Below are 23,444 nucleotides of genomic sequence, written 5' to 3'. Positions count from 1 at the left end.
AACAGAAGACATCACTACTATCAGCATGTGAACAGTTTATTGATACCATGGCAACAAAAGGACATAATCCATCATTATAATCCACTACATTATAAAGCAGACGGAGATATCAATCTCGTTTTTCAGATAATACACAATGAGGATTACTGATTTCTAAGAGACAAGAGCACATATGTACCAACATTTTTCACTGAAGTTGACACATGAACCTAATGCCGACATACCAATGCCAACATGAGAGAAACAGTGACAAAGGTTTTAACAAAGTAGTCAAGTAAGAGGGGTCTTCCTTTGATTTTCAAGTCGTGTCTTTGATAAGACCTTGGCTAGAGTCTCTTACAATGCATGGTGCACACAGAACAGCCTTTCGCTTACTATATCAGAATTGAGTGCGATCAGGCAAAGGCAATGAGTCAGTCGCCACTATCCGAACACGGACATTTGTGATGTCTACTCAAATCATTTAGGAATAAGACACTACTCCTATGAGCAAAATCAGTCTATCTGAGTTCAAGTGCCAACTCGGGAAGAGCCTCATCACAACCTATCATGACAAACTTTCATTCTTTCTACTGACAAACAAGCATGTGAATGTGAAATATGCCAATGAACATTCAGTTACATGTGGATTTCAGAAACAAACATGGGACGCAAACATCCACAAGAGTATCTCACTACATCAAGACTCACTATACATATTTTCAACAAAAACACCTGGATGGCCTTGAACTATTCAAGTCATTACCAGAAAAAACAAGTGATGTCATAAGCAATGATTCAAGCTGTCATGGTGTGATGGTGATCTCAAAGTCACCACTTTAGTCACTCATAAAACAAGCACCTGTTGCTGGAAAGATGTTATTACTTTGATTCAAACTGTCAGTGAACATCAGTACACAATTCATTCAGTCACCCTTAAAACAAGCACCTATTGCTCGACAGACGTTCTTACTCTGAATCCCTAACAATCACAATATATGGCAATAGCTCACAGGATGTAACTGAGCAAGGTGTCAATGTCACAATTTATTTCTACACAATGATTCCAAATTTTGGCAATGTCCACTGACATGATTGAGTGAATGAGATTTTACTTTTTCAAAGATTTTTAAGGGTTGAGATATTTAGAATGGGCTTCACGCATTTGTCTCACATGGGGAATCAACTTTGTTGAAGACAAACGAGTGTGCATTAACAACACTGAATACCAAGCAAACCTCCACTGATGAAATTGGTTTCAACAATTACAGTACTCCTCTTTTCAATCACATCCAGAAAGTCAGAAACACCAAATCCATCACCTCAAACAACCTGCACAAGCTGCCAGGAAACAGCAAAACCTCGAATCCCCTGTTTACATCCATGACAAACGTCACAAAGAATGTCTGTGAATCTGATAAGGAAAGCATGATTTCTGATGATGGCTTAGTGTGCGCTGATGGTTGTAAACCCTTCCACAAATACACTTGACAGTGATCTTGTCATGAATAGCTCTCTTATGATATCTCAGACCATGCATGCGAGCAAATACTTTTGGACACTGATCACAAGCAAATGTTCTCCTGGGGCCTGGAAGGTTTTCACCAAAATTAACTTTCAAAGCAGCAAGTATTTGTCCGTCTGGTCCAAGATGTAACTGATCGGTAGCAGAAGTTCCCTTTTTATTGGAACCTGAAAATAACAAAAACGAGGCCTTAGTCTATACCACCAGCTGAGTCTGAGGCAGCAGACGTCTGTGAACACAACAAGAATTGGGCAAGTGAGGGTCACATGTATGTCTGATGTTGACAAGGATCTTGAACAAGGTGAGTCATGTACAATTGTTTTGTCACTGAAATAAGATTTGACTGAAAAACAAATGACTGATGGTCGCATGTTTGTCTGACCTAAATTTACTGATGTTGCTGACAAGGATCTTTAATGAAAAATTGGCCTCAAACTGCCATGGTTTCACTTTACTATGCCGGTTAACAATGAAGCAGATATCAATGAAAACAGCTAACAATAGTATACACACTCCAATATAGGAGGCTTCATTCATGTGTTAATTGCACCATACCCATCCCACAACATTAACCGTCTTGTATCAAGATGGATTTACAATATGTTACCCTTTAGCCAAACTTACGGTAACCAGGAACACCTCTTGAACACTAATATTGTTTGTATAAACAGAAACACTCTTCTGTAACTGTCTACTTCACCAGCGATATCAAATAATACTGGATCATAAACAGTCGTTTTCACAATCGGAGCCTGGTCTCTGCCTACTTCACAAGCGATATCATACAAGACTGGATTATTAACAATCGTCTTCACAATCGGAATTTTGTCTCTGATCACTGCTACTTGATCCACGCAGGACTACTGAGTAATGTTGATTCTGGTTTAGCAAGGAGTCTGTGCTATAGATATAGTAAGTGGGCTGGCTCCTCTGACCAGTCATTGTTTCTATAACACGTGTGTCGACTCCGGCATGGGAGAGAAGAGCCGATGTAGTGGCCCGCACACAATGGTTTGTGTAGATCTTGCTGAGTTTGTATTCAGTGGATATTCCTTTCATCATCTGCGAGAGGGTATTGTGGCCAACGGCTTTCAGTGTGTACCATACACTCTCTAGTTGCTGTGCGTGTTTACGAGGCTGTTGGAAGAAAGCCGAGTTCTGCGGGTTCAGTTTGGAACAGTACTTTCTGAACGCAGATACAGGACATGACCGGGAACTTGTGGCATAAATACGAGGTATTCCATGTACTTTCTCAGATGGACTCTTGGTAGAGTCTGTGTTTCTGAGTGTTAAATATTCTACACCATCATGGTCTCTTTCGATGGAGAAGGAATGAACAGTCATATCTCTTTGATTCTCACTCCCCCGCCTTCCAAAACCTAACGTAATATCAAACCACACTTTTCGCTGGAGGTTTATCCGAGAATCTGTGGACTGAGAATCGCGAATTTTTTTCAAATCCTCTGGAGATATAGCTTCATAGTGAGCAACACTGTCCAGACCTAGCTTCTTAATATTTCCCAAGACGCCCATGTACACCTTGTTAGCACTGTGGAATTCCTTATCTTGGAGAATGTTTATGTTTCTGTCATATGGAGGTGAGCGGAGGCGCCGGTGAATGGCTGCTCTCAGGCCGATAAAGGAGGACCTTGAATAATATTGACCATCTTCAGTGCGAACCTCGGCATAAAACCGTCTCAAGTGAGCACTTAATTCTTCCGTTGGAAGTTCCTCAAAATCTGTTGACTTGTTATGCTGTGTCAGCCACTCTGAATAGAAACGAACATCTTGTAAGGTTTGCCAAGTCCCAAGTAAGCAAATTAATACAACTCCATGTAATCTCATGTTCTTAAAATAATACTCTACAAAATTCTTTATTGCTTCCAGAGGACATGCGCCCTTAATGACCATTTTAACAACTTACAGGGTTCAAAATTCTTTGAAATTATTGTCCAGTCCAAGTAAAATTTCAATTAAGTTTTCACACAATGTGTTCTGTCACTTCTGCCACTAGCTAAGTCTTCAGTGGATTGAACCTTCTTACCAGTGAGAATTACATCATTTTTAGTCCTTATCTAAGAAGCTTGCTTTGCACTTGAAAGAAAACTAAAATGAAAGAGTCAATTATTCTCACGTCTAAATATATTTACTCCCCATAGGGTAGTTCGCTGGGTGCTTTTGGCTCGCCCATCCAGTAAAATGGAGTCTAGTTCCGACTCCTCTACTGTAGCAAAACGCCCTGTAGACGTAGACACATGTGTGGGGGACTCTGCCAGAAGAATCCCATCCTTGTCATCTGTAGGATATAATTCCCATTTTTATAATACTGTCAGAAGGTTCTGTACTTTCTAGGAATATTGTATTCTAGATATTAATACAGTGTACCTCATTTTGGGATTCAAACTCAAGCCATCAACAATGACAGAATGCACTACCACGACCCCGACTGCCGATTACAAAAGTTATCAGCTTTCAAAATTACAGAATCAGCAGTTAGTGTAACTAAATCTTGTCTCTTCTCAAAGATTACATTAATGTTTACTTGAATGAAAACCGAAGTTCATATCTACATATAATTAGAATTAATATTATTAATTCATAGCGCCATTTACACATCTTTACCTAAAAGATCAGTATGGACCCCCATTTCCTCACAGCTGTCCTCATCCACTAGACTCCTTGAAGTAGATGCATTTGGATCTGAGACAATGTATTCGTCTTCAGTTTCCATGGAAACACCCACTTCCTTTTTCACATCTGCTGATATACATAAACATGTCTACAGCTGGTTTAGGGTACATCATTGTGATGACATTCAAGATATGCACAGACATACTCCTGAATAAAATTTGTTCACTTGAAACAAAATAAAACCTGATGACTATTCAAATATATCTTTTCCACTGATATATATATTAACTGAAACATTTTCATGACAATAAAACAGAATGTTACTTTACAAATCTTTCTTGTCAAGCCAGGTGGACAAGAGCCAAAATGACACTTCCAATATGGCCGCCATACCAGAAATAACTACAATGCTGAGCACAACCAGAATCTTGTGTCCTAAGAGGATTTTTAAAAAAATGTTCATAGTAAATGCAAACAAACAAATGTAAAACAGAAAACATGCACACCATGATAAAATAATTTCCTAATCTTAAAAAATCAAAAGCAATTTTGGTATCATTTGGGCCTAAATTTGGGGAGATAACCCCACATAGTTGTACAATAATTGATACCCATCTTCTCATTTATTTGAATTATTACCTAAAATGTCGTAATTGACAGCCATTTCATCAGAGTTGACCTCCTCATGGCGTTCCCTTGAGGCCTTCGCATTTGAAGCATCTGTGGCAAACCACTGATCCTCTGTTGGCACGGCAACACTTCCTTCCTCGTTAAAATCTGTTAATAAGTCAATGTACGTATAATTTTAGATTGGTGACTTAATCTACTTGGTACACTTTGACAACATAAAACTGACTTTTAGTTTACTTAAGAACACAGTTTTTAGTAATATTCCTCCTTCTAAAACCACTTTCTATATTTGAAAGTTTTTGTGTATCTGCCATGTTCAATCCAAATATTTCAAATTCAGCAATTTTTTTCAAAGCGAGCAAATGGAGATACATTCTACCATCTCTACCATGTTGGTATAACTTGGGAGTTAAGTACTACATTGCTGCATGATCAATGGCATGGAGTACTGGCAGGATCAATACTCAAGAAAAACGCCTTCCACCAGAAAACTTTAATGAAAAGCCTTGAAGATTGCCTGAAGCCATAATGAATATCCCAACAGTTTCGGAATCAGATAATACTCTTATATGAGCTTCAGTGCTGGCAGTAGTAACACCCTTACTTAAACACAGGCTTACAACGATCGAAAAGCAATGCCAGCACCACAGCCACAGTGACCTCATGCTTACCCAAACATCTTTAAAATCTCTGGATGAGGCAATAGACAGCATCTATCACTTCTCTGGTAAATGACGTCTAAGGGTCTTGCAGTGAAGTTGTCACAGCTATTAACAGCACTTCACTTCAAATTTGTCAGCGTTACTATGGTTACTTCCCAACATTCATTGTGTTTTCACAAAGTAATCCAGGAAAACAATAACACAAGTTCATAGGTTATGAGTGTTACTTTGCTAACACAATCTGTCACAAAACAGATTTAGCACGGTAAGTTTTCACAATCAGAGGAAGTTCCACGGGCTTAGCTGAACGTCTTTAGCTATGGCCAGAAGCAGCATCTGTAGAAAGTGAAGACGAAGGTTCTTTGTGCAGTGCAGTCCACGCAGCTATTCACAGCACTTCAGTAATATGTTAGTATGTTACTATGTTTACTTCCCAATATTCATTGTGTTTTCACAAAATGATCCAGGCAAACATTAACACTAGTTCATATATATAAATTATGAGCAAAGCTGAAAGAAATAAGGTAACATTTTGTACACTGAAGTTTCTGACACAATATGTCAGAAGTTGCAGGTCAAATGTTTGCAATTACAAGAAGTTCTACTGCAAGTTTTGCCACATATCACATGTTACACTTCATCTGCACTTTCAAGTTCCACATCCCCTCTTGTCTCGGGAGGTGCTGTTATAGTGTGCTTTCTATGTCTGTAGAGGGCGCTGCTAAGGCTTGCAAAGGATGGAAGATGGGGAACCAAGTCAGGATCTTCCTGGGCAAGTGCTTCCTGATACAGCGTTGGTATGGGGGTAGTCTCTTCTCTGGCCCTCTTCCTCAGGTTACTGATGAATCTCACTGTGTCGGGTTCTCGTGGGCCATGGTTGTGAGGAGTGGAGTTCCGGATATAGTTTCCAACTGTAGTTACTCGACCCCTGCAAGACTTGACAACACACCTCCAATGGACACAGTGTTTCTTTGTAGAATTCCTGCTGTGAAGGTGACCTTGAAACAGTACCTGTGGCGTACCTCGCCTAGAGGTTACGTATTCCACTCCAATCAATCCTGCCATAACAAGAGTGATATGCTAGAGTCTATAACATGGAACCCTCATGAACTAGTTCATGGGTTTTTTTTTACGAGATTGAGTAAACTCGATCAAACAATAACATTGTAAACACTGATATGAATGTTTTGATCATCAATGGTTGTGGTATGTTTGTTTCGATTATCAATGGTTGTGGTGTATCAAGTCCATATAATTTCAATGTAATTTACTTTTATAATATATTTGTGTATGTTTTCATATCCAGAGACTGTGCCATCCTCAGTGCTTGAGATTAAACTATCTTCAAGCTATAATTAGTAGGCTAGTCCATTTTTAACAAAGGGTATATTCCTCTCGTTTTAATCAATCCTCACTTGTTTGACTAGCAGGACTATGATTAATGGGCGTATGACTAATGGGAGATGACCCTTTCACAACCAGAAGACTCAAATCATCAGGAGTGTCACACCTGCCTCAAGTTGCCATTAACACTTGGGAAGACAGCCTGATGTTTCAAAATGAGCATCTTGTCTATCCTGTCTATACCTTGCATTTTTCTTCATGTGTTTCCCTGCAAAGGTGAGCAAGTGTTTGACACACCATTAAGGATCTGATTAAGAAATGGTATAGAAAGAGCCACTAGCATTAGCATCCATCAAACACGAAGGGTAAGAATACACAACAGGGCAACCAGCACATCACCAACTTCATACATCAGGGCCAACAGGAAACCACCACAGAAGACATCCAGGTTTGCACCAATACGAGCTGTCAACCAGTCTCAAGGGGGTATATCGCATCATGTACCCTATAGGTGAAAACAATGTGAAATCTGTGTCCAATCTCTGCATAAGCTACCTATTTCAAAATACCTGACCACTCATTAACCAACAAGAAGCGAGAGTTTTAAAATACTAAATGATAAATCTGTTACATTTCCTCCAGGCACATTAAAGAGTATTGATGAAGAAAGTTTCATTATGGCTTTGTAATAGCACACACAATAACACTTCTTGTTCTGCCATAGAAGTCATGAAAATGTTCATTACAATGTGCTGTTCGACCATCAAGTTATTACAACTGCCCATTAAAACATCAGGGGGTTTAAAACAAAACTTTTCTCAGGGATCCTTGTCAAATAGCGAAACTACAGAAATGTAAACATGACATTCAGCCATAACCTGAATGTACTGTTACAAGTTCAAATCCACCAGTACATGCTTGTTCCAGACCAGGAACTGACGAGCAGAAGATGATGGGTTGAGCACTATGGTATATTTTCATACAATCACAAACTTATGCAGCCCACATATCAAAGACATTATATGATGTCAAAAACTGAAAAGTCTGATAGTTCAAAGCCTTTGGAAGACTTCATGTCGTGCTTCTTTGATATGAGCAAACTGTCTTCCATTTCTTTTCACCATTGCCACGGTAATAAATCCTAACTAAATATCACTGTAGCACAGTCTACAATGTTGCATTGACAAACTGGTGATATTAGTGAACTTTTATCAATCAGGGTGGAACACTAATGTTGATGAGCTTCAGGACGTCCTAGCCCAGGCCACAGTTGAGTCAGGAAGCCAGTGTGTGGACTTACCTTGTGATGCCAGGAACCACGCCCCCCATCATCGCTGTACTGTGGCACTGGGTGTGTCAACATGGCAAGTGACAAGATGGATTAAAGCTTAAAAAATTACCCACCCATAAAAGCCATAATGGATCTTGTCAACTCACTAGTCATAATTAAATAAGCACCTGTGTTTAAGTGAATGGTGTGGTTGTAAAAGCCATGACCTCACTATAAAGGGGGGCATAATTTATGTTGAAATGGAGTCACAAACATGAAAACAAAACAAGATGTAATGCAGGATACAAGATCCAATTCTACCAAAGATATTTATACTGAAATATTACTTTACAATATTTAACATGAACACACAACATCATTAGAACATGGTCAAATGTAACATGTTACATTTGAAACTTCATTTCACAATTACACAGATTCCAGTGCTTTTGTTAGGTTGAGTCCCACCCGACCCTCAGACCCAGGCACCTTATCACCAGCACACAATCATGATTAAACCCGCCCAGTGGAAGATATGAGGGCTGAGAGAGTGAGATCAACGTTATGTGCTGGCAATCCCTGACAGACTATAGGTTCAAATCCTGGACAGTACTCAACCTAATCAACAGACCTAGAATCTGTAATATCACGGAGGAAGTGCAGTCTTAAGAACAACATGTTAACATTTAAGTCTATATTTAATGGTGAATGAACTGGATTGCACATAGAAAATACACAAAATCAAAGATTCCTGATCTGAGAACACTAGAACCGTAACTACTACATGTTGATAACCACCCAATTAGAAAAAGGTTTAAAAAAAATAATCAAATCAGATAATCTTTGATTTATACATTACACAAGGCCATGATAACAAATATTAAATGTGATAGTTAATATATTTCGTGAATGAGCACCAAATTGTTTCATTTAGGTAATAAAACCTCTCTTCCGAAAAGTTTCTTTTGTTCTCAACATCAATTTATCATGATCATTATTATCAGTAAGTTATCAATCATGGCCTTACAATTCATCAAGTGCTGATATGTCATTATTCAAGTTTTGTATCAGTGCTAGATCACCATATCACCAGTATGCTGAGAGTGTGACGCCCATCGCAATCAAGTGATTATTCTAGAATAATTTCAAATGCATCTGACCTAATTTGACCAGGTAAAAATTTAAAATTCAAAATGCAAACATAGTTTTCAACACAGAATCTGTTTCCAACAAAGTAGCCATGCCAAGGCACTATCCCGAACTTAGCTTTCGGTGTCATTTTCTCTGAAATTTCAGAGTTTACGTTATACATAAATGAATTCTACCATACACTTCAGACTTCAGATTACTGGTTTAAGTTGCAGGCTGACAACAGACACAGGGATTGGGAAAGAGAACTTTGACAATGGGCCGTTTTCTGAATCTAGAATGGGCCACTGCCCTTGTATCAAGTTAACTTCAACATTTTAATGGGCCATTTTCCATTCTAATGACCTATGCCTTTGCCAATCCAAGCAGACAAGTTGAACGTCATATGCAACAGTTCAAAACTCCCTGAAGTGGATTCTTACTTTTCAACAAGGTCCTTATTTCAATGTTGAACAACACAATTGCCGTGTTAGAATTTACAGTAGTCTCTTGGTCCAAGACAACCAAGTTGTGCTTCCATCAAGAATCAAGTCCATAACGGACTAGGTGCAGAATCTGAAGACTAGTGAAATAATGTTTGGACTAGTCTTGACTAGTCTTCTTTGGATTTAACAGCAATATGTCCATTTTTTCTTTGGCTCTACAACTCAATGACATCAAGTAATTAAACTATACAGGGTATTTGGAATGAAGATTTTATGGATATCAACTTCTTTATATGAGAACACAACGTTTCGGAGTTAATGCTTACTCCTTCATCAGGGTATTTGTTATTTGTTATTTGTTTCATACCACAGTCCCTATCATTTGCTGTTACACTAATCAATCTAATAAACATAATATAATGAGATTTCATACTTTGCCACGTGAATAAGAAGAATACTGAAAATGAATGCTGCATAAATTATCAATCACAAAACATGCTATTTTTTGTTATGGATAATGTTCCTACTGGAAAGATTGTTGGATTTTTCCTTTGGCTTAAAGCACAATTTTTCTACTCTTCACATTCATCAATCCCTGGCTACTATTACAAAATGGCAAACAGATACCAAACACTGACGAGCAATAATCTCAGCTGATGACATGATCGAACACTGTACAGAACTGAACTGCTGGCTCAACCGGTCATGGGCATGTAACATGTATGCTTGTCTGTCATCTTGGAGCGAGTTAGTGAGTTTGGTTCAACGCCGCTTTTAACGATATTCCAGCCAAATCATGGCAGGGGGACACCAGAAATGGGCTTCACATTTGTCATCTTGGAAGTTTAACTTGGGAAGTGGGTGGAGTTCTTGGCATTCCAATCATCAAAAATAATCGGAAGTCGATTAAAACAAGGAATAAGAAAGAATACTGATTGTAAAAAACGCATCTTCAATCAATCAGATTTTTTCTGTTTCAGTAAACACACTTGAATTCTGTAAACTAACAATTAAATCTGATGAATATTCATAAACAAACATGCATTTAACAGTGTAAAGCTATGCAAATTTTAATATTTTAACCACCTTTGAGGGAGTTACAGGACACAAATTTCTGCATCCGATATCCATAAAAATTGACAATGGACGTAATGAGATAAACTACCACATCCATGAGGGCGTCCATGAGGACGCAGATAAAGACCAAATACTTTTTTTAATCTGTTGATCAAGTAACAATAAGTTATCACTGAGTCTGCTACTGGCCAGGTTATATCACTGATCATTAATAGCATTTGCAATTTAATTACTTATTCATTAATTAATTATTGATCATGATTCACAATACAACACAACAGTGACTGAACTGCAACAATATTATAACACTGTATTTGTAATAATATTTAAGTGTCTGGTACCCCTAGGACCCCTCAAAAACTGGATTCTAGGTAAACCCTGACTTTTATGGTTCAATTACAAATCCAGTATCTTTCTTGCAAGCATGCATTTCATTGCATGATAGTATTAGTTATGAAAAAACATTAATTAGAAAAAACATGGGGGAAACCCACAAAATTGATGATTACATTAAAAATGTACACTTTGATTATAATTGATGATTGTTCACAATAAGTCCTCCAATAATCGATAATGGATTGATATCTGATTCCCAACACTAGGTGGAGTGAGTGATACTAATTCAACAGTATTCTGGTAGTATCATGGTGTGTCAGCTTACTGTGAAAGGAAAGTCTATTCCTTAAAGTCTTATGACGCCGGTTGTCATTTTCATGCATTTGTACTAGGATTTCATGAGGTGTGAATCATGAAGGAAAAATTACTGTTTCAATGGTAAGTTTCAAAGTATTGCATAAACCACCAAATAACAATGTGTGTGCCCTAAATTAACAGCAAGGGATAGTAAAGTCAGTGTCATTGAAATGGCTAACTATAATTGATACAGGGCGCAGTTACCAGATACATGTCAAGAAAAAATAATTCAATGTGAGTTCAAAATTGTTTGAATTAACAGATATGATGATACTAAATAATGCATAGAGAATGAATTACATTACATTTCTGAGATGTTTGAAGTACAGATCAATAAGCCATGGCTCTGGTTTTGCTCTTTAGAAAGTAGAGACGGTTCTTCATCCATGAATTAGTATGTGGGATCTACCCTGACTGTAGACTGTGGAAGCTGGGCACACATGACTGTTGTTGGGGGTGCGAGGAGTTTAGTGTATACCCTGTGCAAGCCTGATAATTCTGATGTGTTGAAGACTCACGACTGAATTGGCCAGCAGTTCTATGCAGAAATGGAACAAATGAACTGATAATTACCGTCATTGCTGTAATCTGCTTCATTATCATCGCCGTAGTCATTGTCGTCTTGAAACACTAAAAATTCATCTGCACTTTGATCACCATATTGTCCTTGAACATGTTGACTAGTACTGGGTTCGGCGTAATCTGGAGCATGTGGAACGTTTTGATGGAAGGACGATGATGAAGAACCGGGTGATTGAGAATGTGATGATTGTGGATGAGAGAGTCGGTCTAAAGCTGCTTGGGACGTTTGCGTATGAGGTACATCTGAGGAATAATCTATTTGCATGTATGGAGTCTCTTTCTTTGGCACAACATCATCAGGATCATGGTCTGGTTCTATTTCTATTAAATCTGGATCTTCTGGTTCTTGTTTCACATTCACAGGAGTGTCATTGTGATGAGATTTTGATTGTGTGTTTGAAGATGGACGAGGACTGGATTGAGGTTGTGAGCGACGAAGTGGAGATCTGGGTCTTGAAGACTCAGAAAAAGAAGTCCTACTGCTTTTAGCAGGTGGTTGTGGTAATGACACAGATTGTTCATGCAATCTTTTTGAGGCATTTGACACAGGTTGTGGCTGATGAACTGGGGACATGCCACTTGAATTGTTTGCATTGTTCTGGGGCATTAACGACCTGTCGACATCGAACACTGACAGTTTTAACGTTTTGCATTCACTTTTGGAAATTATGCTCGCGTTTGATGATACACCATCCACTTTGAACGTCACTTTGTTTGCTCGGAGAGCCACTTGAACATTGGCGTCTTGTGTTGTGCCGTATGAGTTCACAGACGCAGGGAAATCAAGTTGTGATTTCGTCCCTTGTTGTTGAAGAGTCATGTATAAATTACACAAATCCACAGGGATCGTAAACTCCAGCGTGTCAATGAACATTTTGACCTCCTGTTGCAGAAACAGTTAAACTGGAAACTGTATTTGAGCAAGTTAGGTCAACACATCACCGGTACGTTAGATCACACCACCATAGCAGGTGCGCGCTAACGGAAGACAAAAGCTTTCGATTTGATGCCGGTTATCCGTTTCAGTTCCTAGCACCTGCGCAACGATTTACCTCTTGTTTGATATGATGTACGTTTTTCTTGTGCGAACACACGGTGCTTTCGTCCTTTTTAGCGTGTGCACTTCCAAAAAGGCTTCTAAATTTCACGAAATTTTTTCTCCACACTTAGGCGGCCATGTTCTCATAAGCTGACACAGTCGGAAATACTCGGGTGTATACGACAAATTCCGCTATCGAAAACGTGATGCATTCGTCACCACTCGCCCCTTCCCGTTATCGCTAAGACATTCGTAACTACTCGCCTCTTTCCGTAACCTGCAAGAACGCCATCCGGCTTTCCGGAATGACCCGAGTAGTTACGAATGATCGCTAAGAATGCTCGTCACGGGTTAACACGAGTTGGTCACGAATAAACGCGATGCTGGTCAGTCGGGATTCCTCGGTTTATTCCGATACAATCGTGGATATCCGAGCGTCAATGAATCACGTGACGATAAACATATTCTTTGAAAAGCGTCAGTGAATATGATAAACAAGTAGACACATCCAAATTACCACAACAAAACGAATATGATATATCTACAAAAACAACTGAAACATAAAGGAGTACTCATAAATCAAATGGATAAAATTACAGTACATTGTGTGTTAACTAGTAAGGTATATTCAACGTTCAAACCACCCTCCTAAGACGACCTGTATATATTTAGCTAAATCAGTTTTCTAGGTACATCAGAAAACATTATATTTCAAAGAAATATTTCTTTTTGCTTACAGCAAAATTCAACAAACTAAATTACAAAGTGGAAGCTGTACCATGAACTAGGTAATGAAGACATGTCGATTTTTTAGTGAGTAAGTTTAGTTTTACGCCGCATTCTGCAATATTGTAGCTATGTGTAGGTCTGTATATAATCGAGTCTGAATCAGACAATCCAGTGATCAAAAGCATGAGCATCGATCTGAACAACTGGGAACCGATGACATGAGTCAACAAAGTCAGCCAGCCTGGCCACCCGATCCCGTTAGTCGCCTCTTACGACAAGCATGGTCGCCATTTTTTGGCAAGCATGGGTAGCTGAAGGCCTATTCAGCCAGACCTTCACGGGTCTCGGAAGTTTAAAGAACAACTAAACTCAATCTTTTGGTACTCTTTTTACCACTGCATATGAAAGACTTCTGGTTAGTCATAAACGGAACATGATTTTTTTAGAAAAAAAACAAAACAAACAAACAAACAAAAAACACACACAAAAAAAACACCAAGCGCTCAAAAGTTGCTAAAAAAACCGCCTGCTTCTCTCTTGCCCACAAACGAAACCTCTGACTGGTTACGTAACTCTGTCGCCAGAGCCCTACAGTGACGTCATAGAATTAACGATTTTCAGTTTGTTGTATAGAAAATGTGTAGGAAGCTCGTCATTTTGCTGATTTCTCAACGTCACCAAAGACATGCCGAATTGTTGTGTTGCCGTCAATTGCTCCTTGGGGTCGGGTGATGGTGTCAATATGCACAGATTTCCACCGGACCCCGTAGTTCGTGCTTAAATTGGTTTGTTAGTGTGTGCGAAGTGAGCTTTGTGGAAGCCTGTGGTATATACTAAATCGGATGGTTCGCCCCCTACCACGCTTCCAGGATAGAAAATGGGGTTCAAGTTTCATCGAGTTTATAAAATCAAGACTGCTTACTACACATTGCTGACCAAAAGGATTTTGCATGAATATAACGCTTTCTTCCTCGGAAACGAGGTTGTGGTCGAAGTGACAATATTATCGTAAGTAATACTGTACTGACCTGTTATATTAACCGCTTCCAAGAGTGAAATTGTTATGTTATAAGCAATAACATGTAAAATCCTAATGTCCATCAATAAAATACATATTTTATTACCAGTAGAAAGAAATTTCGACTTTTGTAAGTCAGTGAAAACACACTTAAACAGCATTCATTATAAGACAGGGCGCCGCCATTTTTGAAAATCGTGAAGTCAAATCCATTTGAATTAATGAGATTATGGTTTGTTTTCATCAAGTTAGAAAATCAAAACTACTTTCTACTGGTAGTTAAATATGTATTTGAATCATTACCAAAATGAGTTTGCATGACACAACCTGAACGTAGCCTAAGCGAGGTCGGGGTCGAAGTGAAAATACTGCGCGATATATTTCGTCACTTGCTAAATTTACTTGGTTTGTAACGTTCACTCAGCAGTATGTAGACACTTGTCAATGTACGTCTTTATACTTGCTCTCATAGTCCTAATTACTTTACAATCATACTTGCATGCATTTGCTTCCAACTTAATAAAAAGAAGCGATCTGCGAATGTATAACAGGAATGTAATATCTAGCCATTTTATAGTTTGCCCATATGAATCATAATTCGCACGCACGCCCTAGTGTATGTCGTCTGCATCATTACACTTCACGACGAAAACAATGATTCTGTTGAAAGCTACGACAACTTAATAGAGACAAAAATGCAAATATTAAAATTTAAGTTATAGGAGCAATGTCAGGCTATTACCTTGTTCGAGGAATGTATCCATCAGTATCCACAAAACGAGTGATATTTACTTTATCTGCAGATTTCCCAAGTGATGTGGCTTTTAACAGTCTAATATATGATTACACGATGCCAGAGTCTAATATACGAAAACGTGATGTGTCGTTTCAGGCTTTTCACATTGCTGTATAGTTTCATTGGTCACCCAAGATATCACACCTGGCAACTAATTGCATATGTGCGTCATTCTTTTAAAAAAGTTATTTAGTTAGCCAATGATGAGGAATCAATCAATGTATTGTCGGTTAATCCTTTGAAAGAAGGGTGTTGTTTTACACAGACGCAGACACGACAGAGTGTATTCAGTATAGATTAGTAAATGTACATACATAAACACTACCTTTTGACAAATCCCCCATTTAAATCCACATAAAACTAATTAATCAATCAGCGTGTTATCGATTAATCCTTTGATCGATCCAGACACAAGAAATGCCAAATGGGCATTTTTTTCGGGTAATTTAAGTGGCGTTATCACTAATTATACCTGTTATAAATTCATTAACTGAGCATCAAGTGAATGATGACAAATAACGTGTAGGTTTATACCACCTAACACGGATTACAACCTAGCGACACCATGTGATTTTGACAGAATCGTCTATGAAAACAAGGCTTTTAATTCGAAAACTAGGCAAAGCAGGAGACAAAACTAAATGATAGTAGATTGTGAGAACACATAGCGTTTCATTTTTCACAACATCTTTCGCAATTTCAGGTTAGTGCAAACCTGTAAGGTAAATAGTTTAACCCCTGAAATGTAGATGACTACTGCACAGACCCTCATTTCCATACCTACAATTACGTCAAGGAGACGCGGCGCTCTGGTTGGTTGAAATTTCGTTTGCGGCTGAGAATTGTGCACTGTTGACAAAAAGGTCGATTTAAGTTAATTAAAGGTCGAAATGAGTAGTTTTAATGGCGGGGTTTCATTTATAGCGATGTCAGCAAGTGATTTTGTATTTGTACCCTATTAGGGTATATGTGATCTTTAAGCGATTTTGATTTAATGAGTACAATCATTCTTTACTGGTTTAGTGCAGAATGTGGGTGAATTTGAGAGTGACGTGGGTGTTAAATTATCTGAATCAGTGTGCGAAATAGTTTCCAAATTTTGCGAGCCAATTTCCATTTCTGCCGTGATATTGCGAGACACCCGTGAAGATCCGTGTTAGAATGTATCTCCAGTAATCCATGCTTGTATACTCACTCGCAAAAGTAACGCAAGCGAAGTATAAAGTATATATGTGTGCAATTTTCAACCTTAAATGCAAGAAACGGGGTCATATAGACAAAAAAATACCACCACTAATCTCGGGTGGCAATCTTATACGCTGAGGGGAGTCCTTAATTGCTTGGAACTGCCCTTGGATATCTAGAGAATCCACAGAGTCAGGGTTCCCTTGAGATTGGATGTATTCGCGGTCTGTACTACCGACAGTCGGGGTCGATTCAGCGGAACCGACGGTGGACGACGTTTGATGAGGAAGCAATCGAAATTGTTGCTCAAAACGCTACTCTAGGTCGTTTTGCCGGAGAAGAACTGTATGTAGTTTGTCAGCAATTTCATCTAACGAGACTGATTGTGCTTTTTGGTCTTCGTCCGACATTACATCTCCTCGCGGGGATACGCAGAGCGAGACTCACCCACTGGAACCACTGTCCTGCAGAGTGCAGGGATGGGGTGATGAGTGCTTGTCTAGGTGGTGAATGTATGATCGGTGTTAAAAATCACCATTTGTGAAACACGAACAATATGTTAGAAATATTAGCACTTCGCGAATGCACAGGATGTGGTGGTTATAAATAGAAAGTCTCAAGTTGCTAGCTTAAACATGAAAGAAGCAATTGTCGATTATTAGCAGGACATATCTTTTCATGTAGACAGAAAATAAGTTTATTTCCTAATTGGTTTCAATTTACAGCATTTCTACGAGACGACATTGTTAATGATACACTTTCCCACATATATATGACGTCTTTGCGCTATTGAATGCATAATATTCATTTTATCCATCTAAATGTGATCGTGAAGTGATCGGTTTCCAATGACTGTACACCCACTGTGCATGCTTGCAGTGATCGTATTTTTTCTTGCAGTGATCGGTATCGTAGAGTCTTTAGAAACACGCGCATGGACCATGTAGAAATGAAGATGAATGAAATACATTGTTTGGATCTAAGCTTTATTGGCATAGAAACAGAAATTAAAGTCCCAGCTATTGTGCGAGAAAGGATTGAGACGGCACAGCACACGTTAATGAAAATAAAATACTTTCTCGGCACTTGTGCAGGTGCTTCACGAACACCTGGCCGTCCCTTTTTCTGCACTCCTCCCTCGCAACAAACAGTGAGCTATGTGAATATATACATGATGGATTGTTAAACAACTTTTTTCATTTTTAGGACAAAAATCCTCACAGAGTTGGTATGAGGGTTTGATTATGATCAGATTTTCACCGAGTATGCTATGTTTAACAGTTTCCGCGTTAGAGAGATGTAATTCATCGTCCTCTTTTGAGCCAAACGGACTATTGTCGTCATTAATAAAGAGTCAAACGATGTAGAGCCTAACACAAGCCTAGAATCGTTTCTCAGAAATGATAGAACTAAGAGTGTCATCATAATGTTTATTATCAGACTTCACGCCTAGATGCCGCTTTGTGATTGTCTGAGCGCTTTTCTGTTATTTTCAATGTACCCCGCTTACAAGTGAGTAACATTTCAGAACATTTCAGAATCCCTGGTCTCAGTGGGGCTCCTTTTCAATTCATAATAGGTTTGTTGGTTGCCTTCAAAATTATGATTATCTACTCAGAGACTAAGCATTAGTCTAAGTCTGACAGCTTTCAGCAAGTGTCAACAAATGGATTTCCAGGTCGACATTTTGAATAAAATGTGTGCCATTTGAAACAGAATGTATCGGACATTATAAAACTAAATGTGTTTTTCCATACTGTTAAGAAGGTTTGTAAAAAACCCAGTTGTATTTGTTTGAAACAAAAACGAAGATTTTACAACTTTTAAGAATTGTTGTTGCTAATAGCTTGACCATTCATTATGACGCTAGCAGACTTAGGGGTGAATTTAGCCTTCCTTCAATACCATTATTGTAGCTGTTGGGTATCCTAGAAGTTAAAGCGTTCGCTCACGCCGAACACCCGGGTTCGATTTCCCATTTGGGTACAAGGTGTGAAGCCCGTTTATGGTGTCCCCCGACAAGCAATTGCTGGAATATCGCTAAGGGCGGCGTAAAAATAAATTCACAACACCGGTATTGATGGTACTTATGACGTGTAATTCTTTTAATATATTTGGAACTACAAATATCTCTGAATATGTCTTATGAAAATTATTCAGAGAATATCTAAAGAGTACAAAAAGTGCGAATTGTTCTCTTTCCACATCTCACATGATACACGGATTGATTGTATGTACTCCGCATTGAGGAAACCTTTCGTGTCTACATGTTTGTCAGTGTGGTGACCACTGATCAGTTGGTCAACAACAAATCTGTGTGAGTAGTTGTAAGTACGTTAATGAAAAGTCGGAGTATGGCGCATATTTCCGCCAAATGACATCACTGATCAATTTTCACACGTTTGCGATACATCCTGAATATGTGTCTCTGGTTCGCTTTCTTGCGTAGGGGACTAGCTGTGGCTTAAGGTACTATGGGTAGAGATTTTGTGTTTTTGCAGATATGTAATGTCCTTTTAGTGCCCTAAAGTTGACTTGATATAGATTGTCGTGCGTGTACTCTTGATAAATATGAATTATTGCCTTTGTTTTTATTAAGTGTTATGGTCATTGTCTCTTTTAAAATCTCCGTATTTGTGTACACAATGATTGACAACTGCAGACAAGTCATCCATAGAAGGGCAATATCCACACCTAACCCCGTCATTCATGTTGCTCGGTCTGAAACTAACTGAAAATATACTTTGTTACATCGAAAAACCTACTTATTTCATATTTTGGATAAATTTTAAGAAAAAGTGTACATAAATTTCCGATCACTGCATATTCCAAATTTACGATCATTGAATTATGTGTTCACTGTACTCATGCGATCACTTCACTGAATGTCAGATTTAAATTTGTACAATAACTTCCTCACTTTTGATCTGAATGACTTCCTCTTTTCACAGAGGGTACTGCTGGTGATACCTGTTAACTCTGCTTGTCATTCACTGGAAAAATGGAAATATATCTGAAATAAAATCAGTATTTGTCTGCGTGTAAAGACATGTTCTGCCGATAATCGACGATTGCTTTCTTCATGTTTTAACCTAGCAACTTGAACCGTTCAATATTTCACCATCAGGACCTGTGCATTCGTGAAATGTTAATACTCAAACGATATTGTTCGTGTTTCGCAAATGGTGACTAGCTCATTAACACCGGCCATACATTCGACACCAAAACAAGCACGCGATCACTGCAAATGCGAGAGTACAATCACCCCTCACTGCACCTCTGCAGGACAGCGGTTCCAGTGGGTGAGACTGACGCTAGCGATGTCTGTCGCTAGTGGATCACATGACTGGTCACATGATTACACTCAGGTTTCGCTAAATGCCAAAACCTCATGTCAGTGTCACCCCCTGGAACCCAGTACTGCAGTGATAGTGATCGCATTTTCGAGAGAATGTGCGGCATGTGTGTGAAAACTAGAGCACTGAAACAATAACTGAGTGATACACAGTAATTGTTTTGGACTGATGTCAAGCAAAATATTTGGTCATCTCACATTTGTCTTTGCTTTGACGTAGTGTTGACGTATATGTTTGTAGTCATGACGATTATTGGCCGGGCTGGTAAATATACATGCTTCTTTGATAATTTATGTAAATACCGGGAAACATATTGACCAAACTAGTACAGAATCATGAACTTTTGGCTTCCAAAAATACATCGTGTAAATTTCAGCGCGTTTCATTAAGTCTATAAAAAGTTATTATAGATAAATCAAACTGTATATAGTTCGCAGTGGTCGTGATCAGTACACAGGAGTGAGCGCGATTGTCTGCAGTGATAGTGACTCTCTGTACAATATTTGCATTACAGTATAAACGTCGTTGATAAATTGAATTTCAAAAGAACAATTGTTATCAATTTTCAGATCAGGCATCATGAAGGACACTATGAAGTTTGGTTATAGTCCTTTGATGGGCACATTCCAGGAAACTGTACAGCATTGTATTCAGTTCCACAGAGACAGCAAAATTGAGATGCTGACAGTTGAAATACAAGTAAATACAGATACCAATATCTTCTCTTTCACAGGCTGGACATGATACTGTGTATTTGTAATGTTTGTTATTATTATGCACTTTTAGAGCTTTTTGGGTCTAAATTTGTGTCCACATGTTTTGCACAAACAGAAAATCGGTTCAGCAAAACGACAGCGTTTGGAATGAGAGAGCATGTTATGTTTCTGTTGGAAAGTGCGAGAGCAAATGGAACATTTTCTGTTTTCTTATTTCCTTCTTATTTTCGTATTTTTACTAAGCTCCTTCTAATCCTAGTAAATACGTCGTACGGCATGCTATGTCGTACAGCGAGCTCTGATAAACGGAAACCTGGAAATCATGGAAATATCAGAACGAGGCTCTGCCGCTAGAAACGTTTAGTGGTCTCTGACGGAACTGATATTACATCAACCTCATTGTGCGTTACAGAACTACGCTCAATAAGCGCAAAACAACACATAACAAGTTTAACCAGTGAGCCAGATGCATTGTAAATCGTTTTACGACCTCATCAGACAGGGGCAATCTGTGATTCCGTAGTTAAAGTATGCTGCCTCAACCTCGACATAAATTAGAGAATGACGGTGCAATTAAAGTTTAAAATTAAAATTCATTTGTAAATACCATTTTCTTATGAAACAAGGAACTGGAATTCAGTCTAACCAGAGTTGTTTGTGGTGTCAATTTACACTTTCACACGAGAAAATTCGGATCTTCTGAAAAGTAGGTCATTGTCTGAATAGGTTAATGAGACCTATGTTTCGGTATGGCTTTTGTTGCATCATTACATACTGTACAGATTACAAGCCCTTTGTCATCAACATGCTTGATCTTTCCACTTGCGTTTACTTCTACGTCGCTTCCACTGGCGCGCTCGCTGTACAGAATCACCATCACTGGACGCCTGCAGGACAGGGTTCCAGAGGGTGGTGTAGGCTTCCGAGTTTGTTTCCTAGTTGGATAAAAAATGCGTTTCTGCATGTGAATATAAGTAGAGGCGACTAACAAATATAATATATTGTCACATACAGACACCATGTAGCGGTATGTATGGTCTCTGTCACATATGAATACTTTATGATTGACATTGTGTACTTAAAGTTTTCGTCTGTGGGAGCCGTGCCACATTACATCTGCCCATAACTCCTTATTAAAGCTGCCTGATTACCATTGCCAGTGCACTTTCATGAATCGATCTATCTGCTGCGCAATCACGCGTGTGTTTTTAAGACTGCTCTAACAAATCTCCCCACAAACCTGCGTGTGTTCTCTGCGGCAGACAGATTACACAGACGACATAAACGTCAAAGTAACACAGTGACGCATCAGTTCTGTGGCCCTTCTCATTTGGAAGAGTGTCCTACCAGATAACCTAAATATTCCAAAAGTTAGCTATGTTTTTAATGTTGTAACGTTGATCAAATAAACCATTAAACTTGTTGCTTCGTATTTTCATTCCTTACTTTTAATTTGCATTATGGGATAACGATGTGAGTTTAACAATATTCATTTACTGCTGAACTGATTAGAAGCCGGTGTCTCCAGACGCGAATGTCGTCTGCTATCTTACTTCCTTACAAGGGAATCTGTGTGTCGTATAAACATGCAGATATGGCTCAGTAATGAATGAAACTTGCCACAGTGTCAGTCAAGGCACACCTCTGGTGGGTGTAACCACTTGTAAGGTGATAACAGAATATTTTATAGGTTAACGCTTCTTTGTTGTCAGCTACGTCTTGTAACATTTATGTGTGACACAGCCCCTTCCTCTCGTGTAAGCAGTTACCTCAGTAACTGCTAGCTCAACCAGCCAAACGTCCGGTTCAAGACAAGACATTGTACATTTAGCTGAATGTACCTGTACACACCTTATTTCTATTGGTTAATTGCATGATAATAAGTGTTCTTGCAAGCCATATTTCCCCTAACAGGTGTGTAAAGTATAAAAGTGGTAGTTAGTTTCAACTGAAACACTTCGTTTATAACTTATATTTATTCCGAGAAAAGAACCCAACATCTAGCCAATGTGTGTCAGGTTATGTGGGCAAACTGGTGATCCATGGTTGGACTGTCGGCACAAAGCAGCTGTCATTACCAATGTCAGTGGCATTTTAGAGGTTGGTATGATGAGGATGAAGATATGGATAGACAACTTCTTTCTTGCAGTTTCAGTGTAGCGTCTAACACAGTTATCCAGAAAAGATACTAAACATATGCATGAGAAGCATTATCGTTGCCATGTATATATTTCTCCTTGTGCATATGTTTCGTATCTTTTGCTTGATAGATCTAACAGTGTTAGAATCTACCCCAAAACGTCACATCCACTGCAAGAAAGAGGCTGTCTATCCATAAAAGTCTTCCTCGTCATTACCATGGATAAATAAATACACCTGTACACACAAAGTACTTTGTTCTTCACATTTCTATGAATGTCAGTGTCAGTCGTCAAACTGGCAGATGCAAGTTGTTTGTACAAGTACTTCCATCACTGGCCTGGGTCTCCTTGAACATGAGGAATGTCAGTGGTCAAACCACAACATGTTTTAATACCATGCATCTACTTCAACACCACCTTTGCTTTTATGGCCTCTTGGGGCGGTGTAGTAGCCTAGAGGTTAAAGCATTTGCTCATTAGGCAAGGGACCATTGTTC

The 23,444-nt window shown here is 38.8% G+C and overlaps 2 protein-coding genes across 5 annotated transcripts in view; both read right to left on the bottom strand.

Annotated features, from left to right (window-relative positions):
- LOC137281717 (uncharacterized) overlaps window positions 1–23,444 on the bottom strand; it is a 176,462-nt gene that overhangs the window by 39,771 nt on the left and 113,247 nt on the right. The gene's annotated exons all lie outside the window — the stretch shown is intronic.
- Window positions 1,697–13,173, bottom strand: LOC137281715 (uncharacterized). Its single transcript, XM_067813158.1, has 5 exons — window positions 11,959–13,173; window positions 4,775–4,912; window positions 4,127–4,261; window positions 3,639–3,800; window positions 1,697–3,273 (listed from the first exon to the last, which is right to left on the bottom strand). Exons 1-5 carry the CDS (start codon window positions 12,839–12,841, stop codon window positions 2,303–2,305), a joined length of 2,289 nt encoding a protein of 762 aa, XP_067669259.1. The 5' UTR covers window positions 12,842–13,173; the 3' UTR covers window positions 1,697–2,302.

This window comes from Haliotis asinina, chromosome 4 (assembly GCF_037392515.1).
Source record: "Haliotis asinina isolate JCU_RB_2024 chromosome 4, JCU_Hal_asi_v2, whole genome shotgun sequence".
NCBI classification, from domain to species: Eukaryota; Metazoa; Mollusca; class Gastropoda; order Lepetellida; family Haliotidae; genus Haliotis; species Haliotis asinina.
The sequence above is the reverse complement of the archived record's forward strand: the minus strand, read 5'-3'. Positions and strand labels throughout refer to the sequence as shown.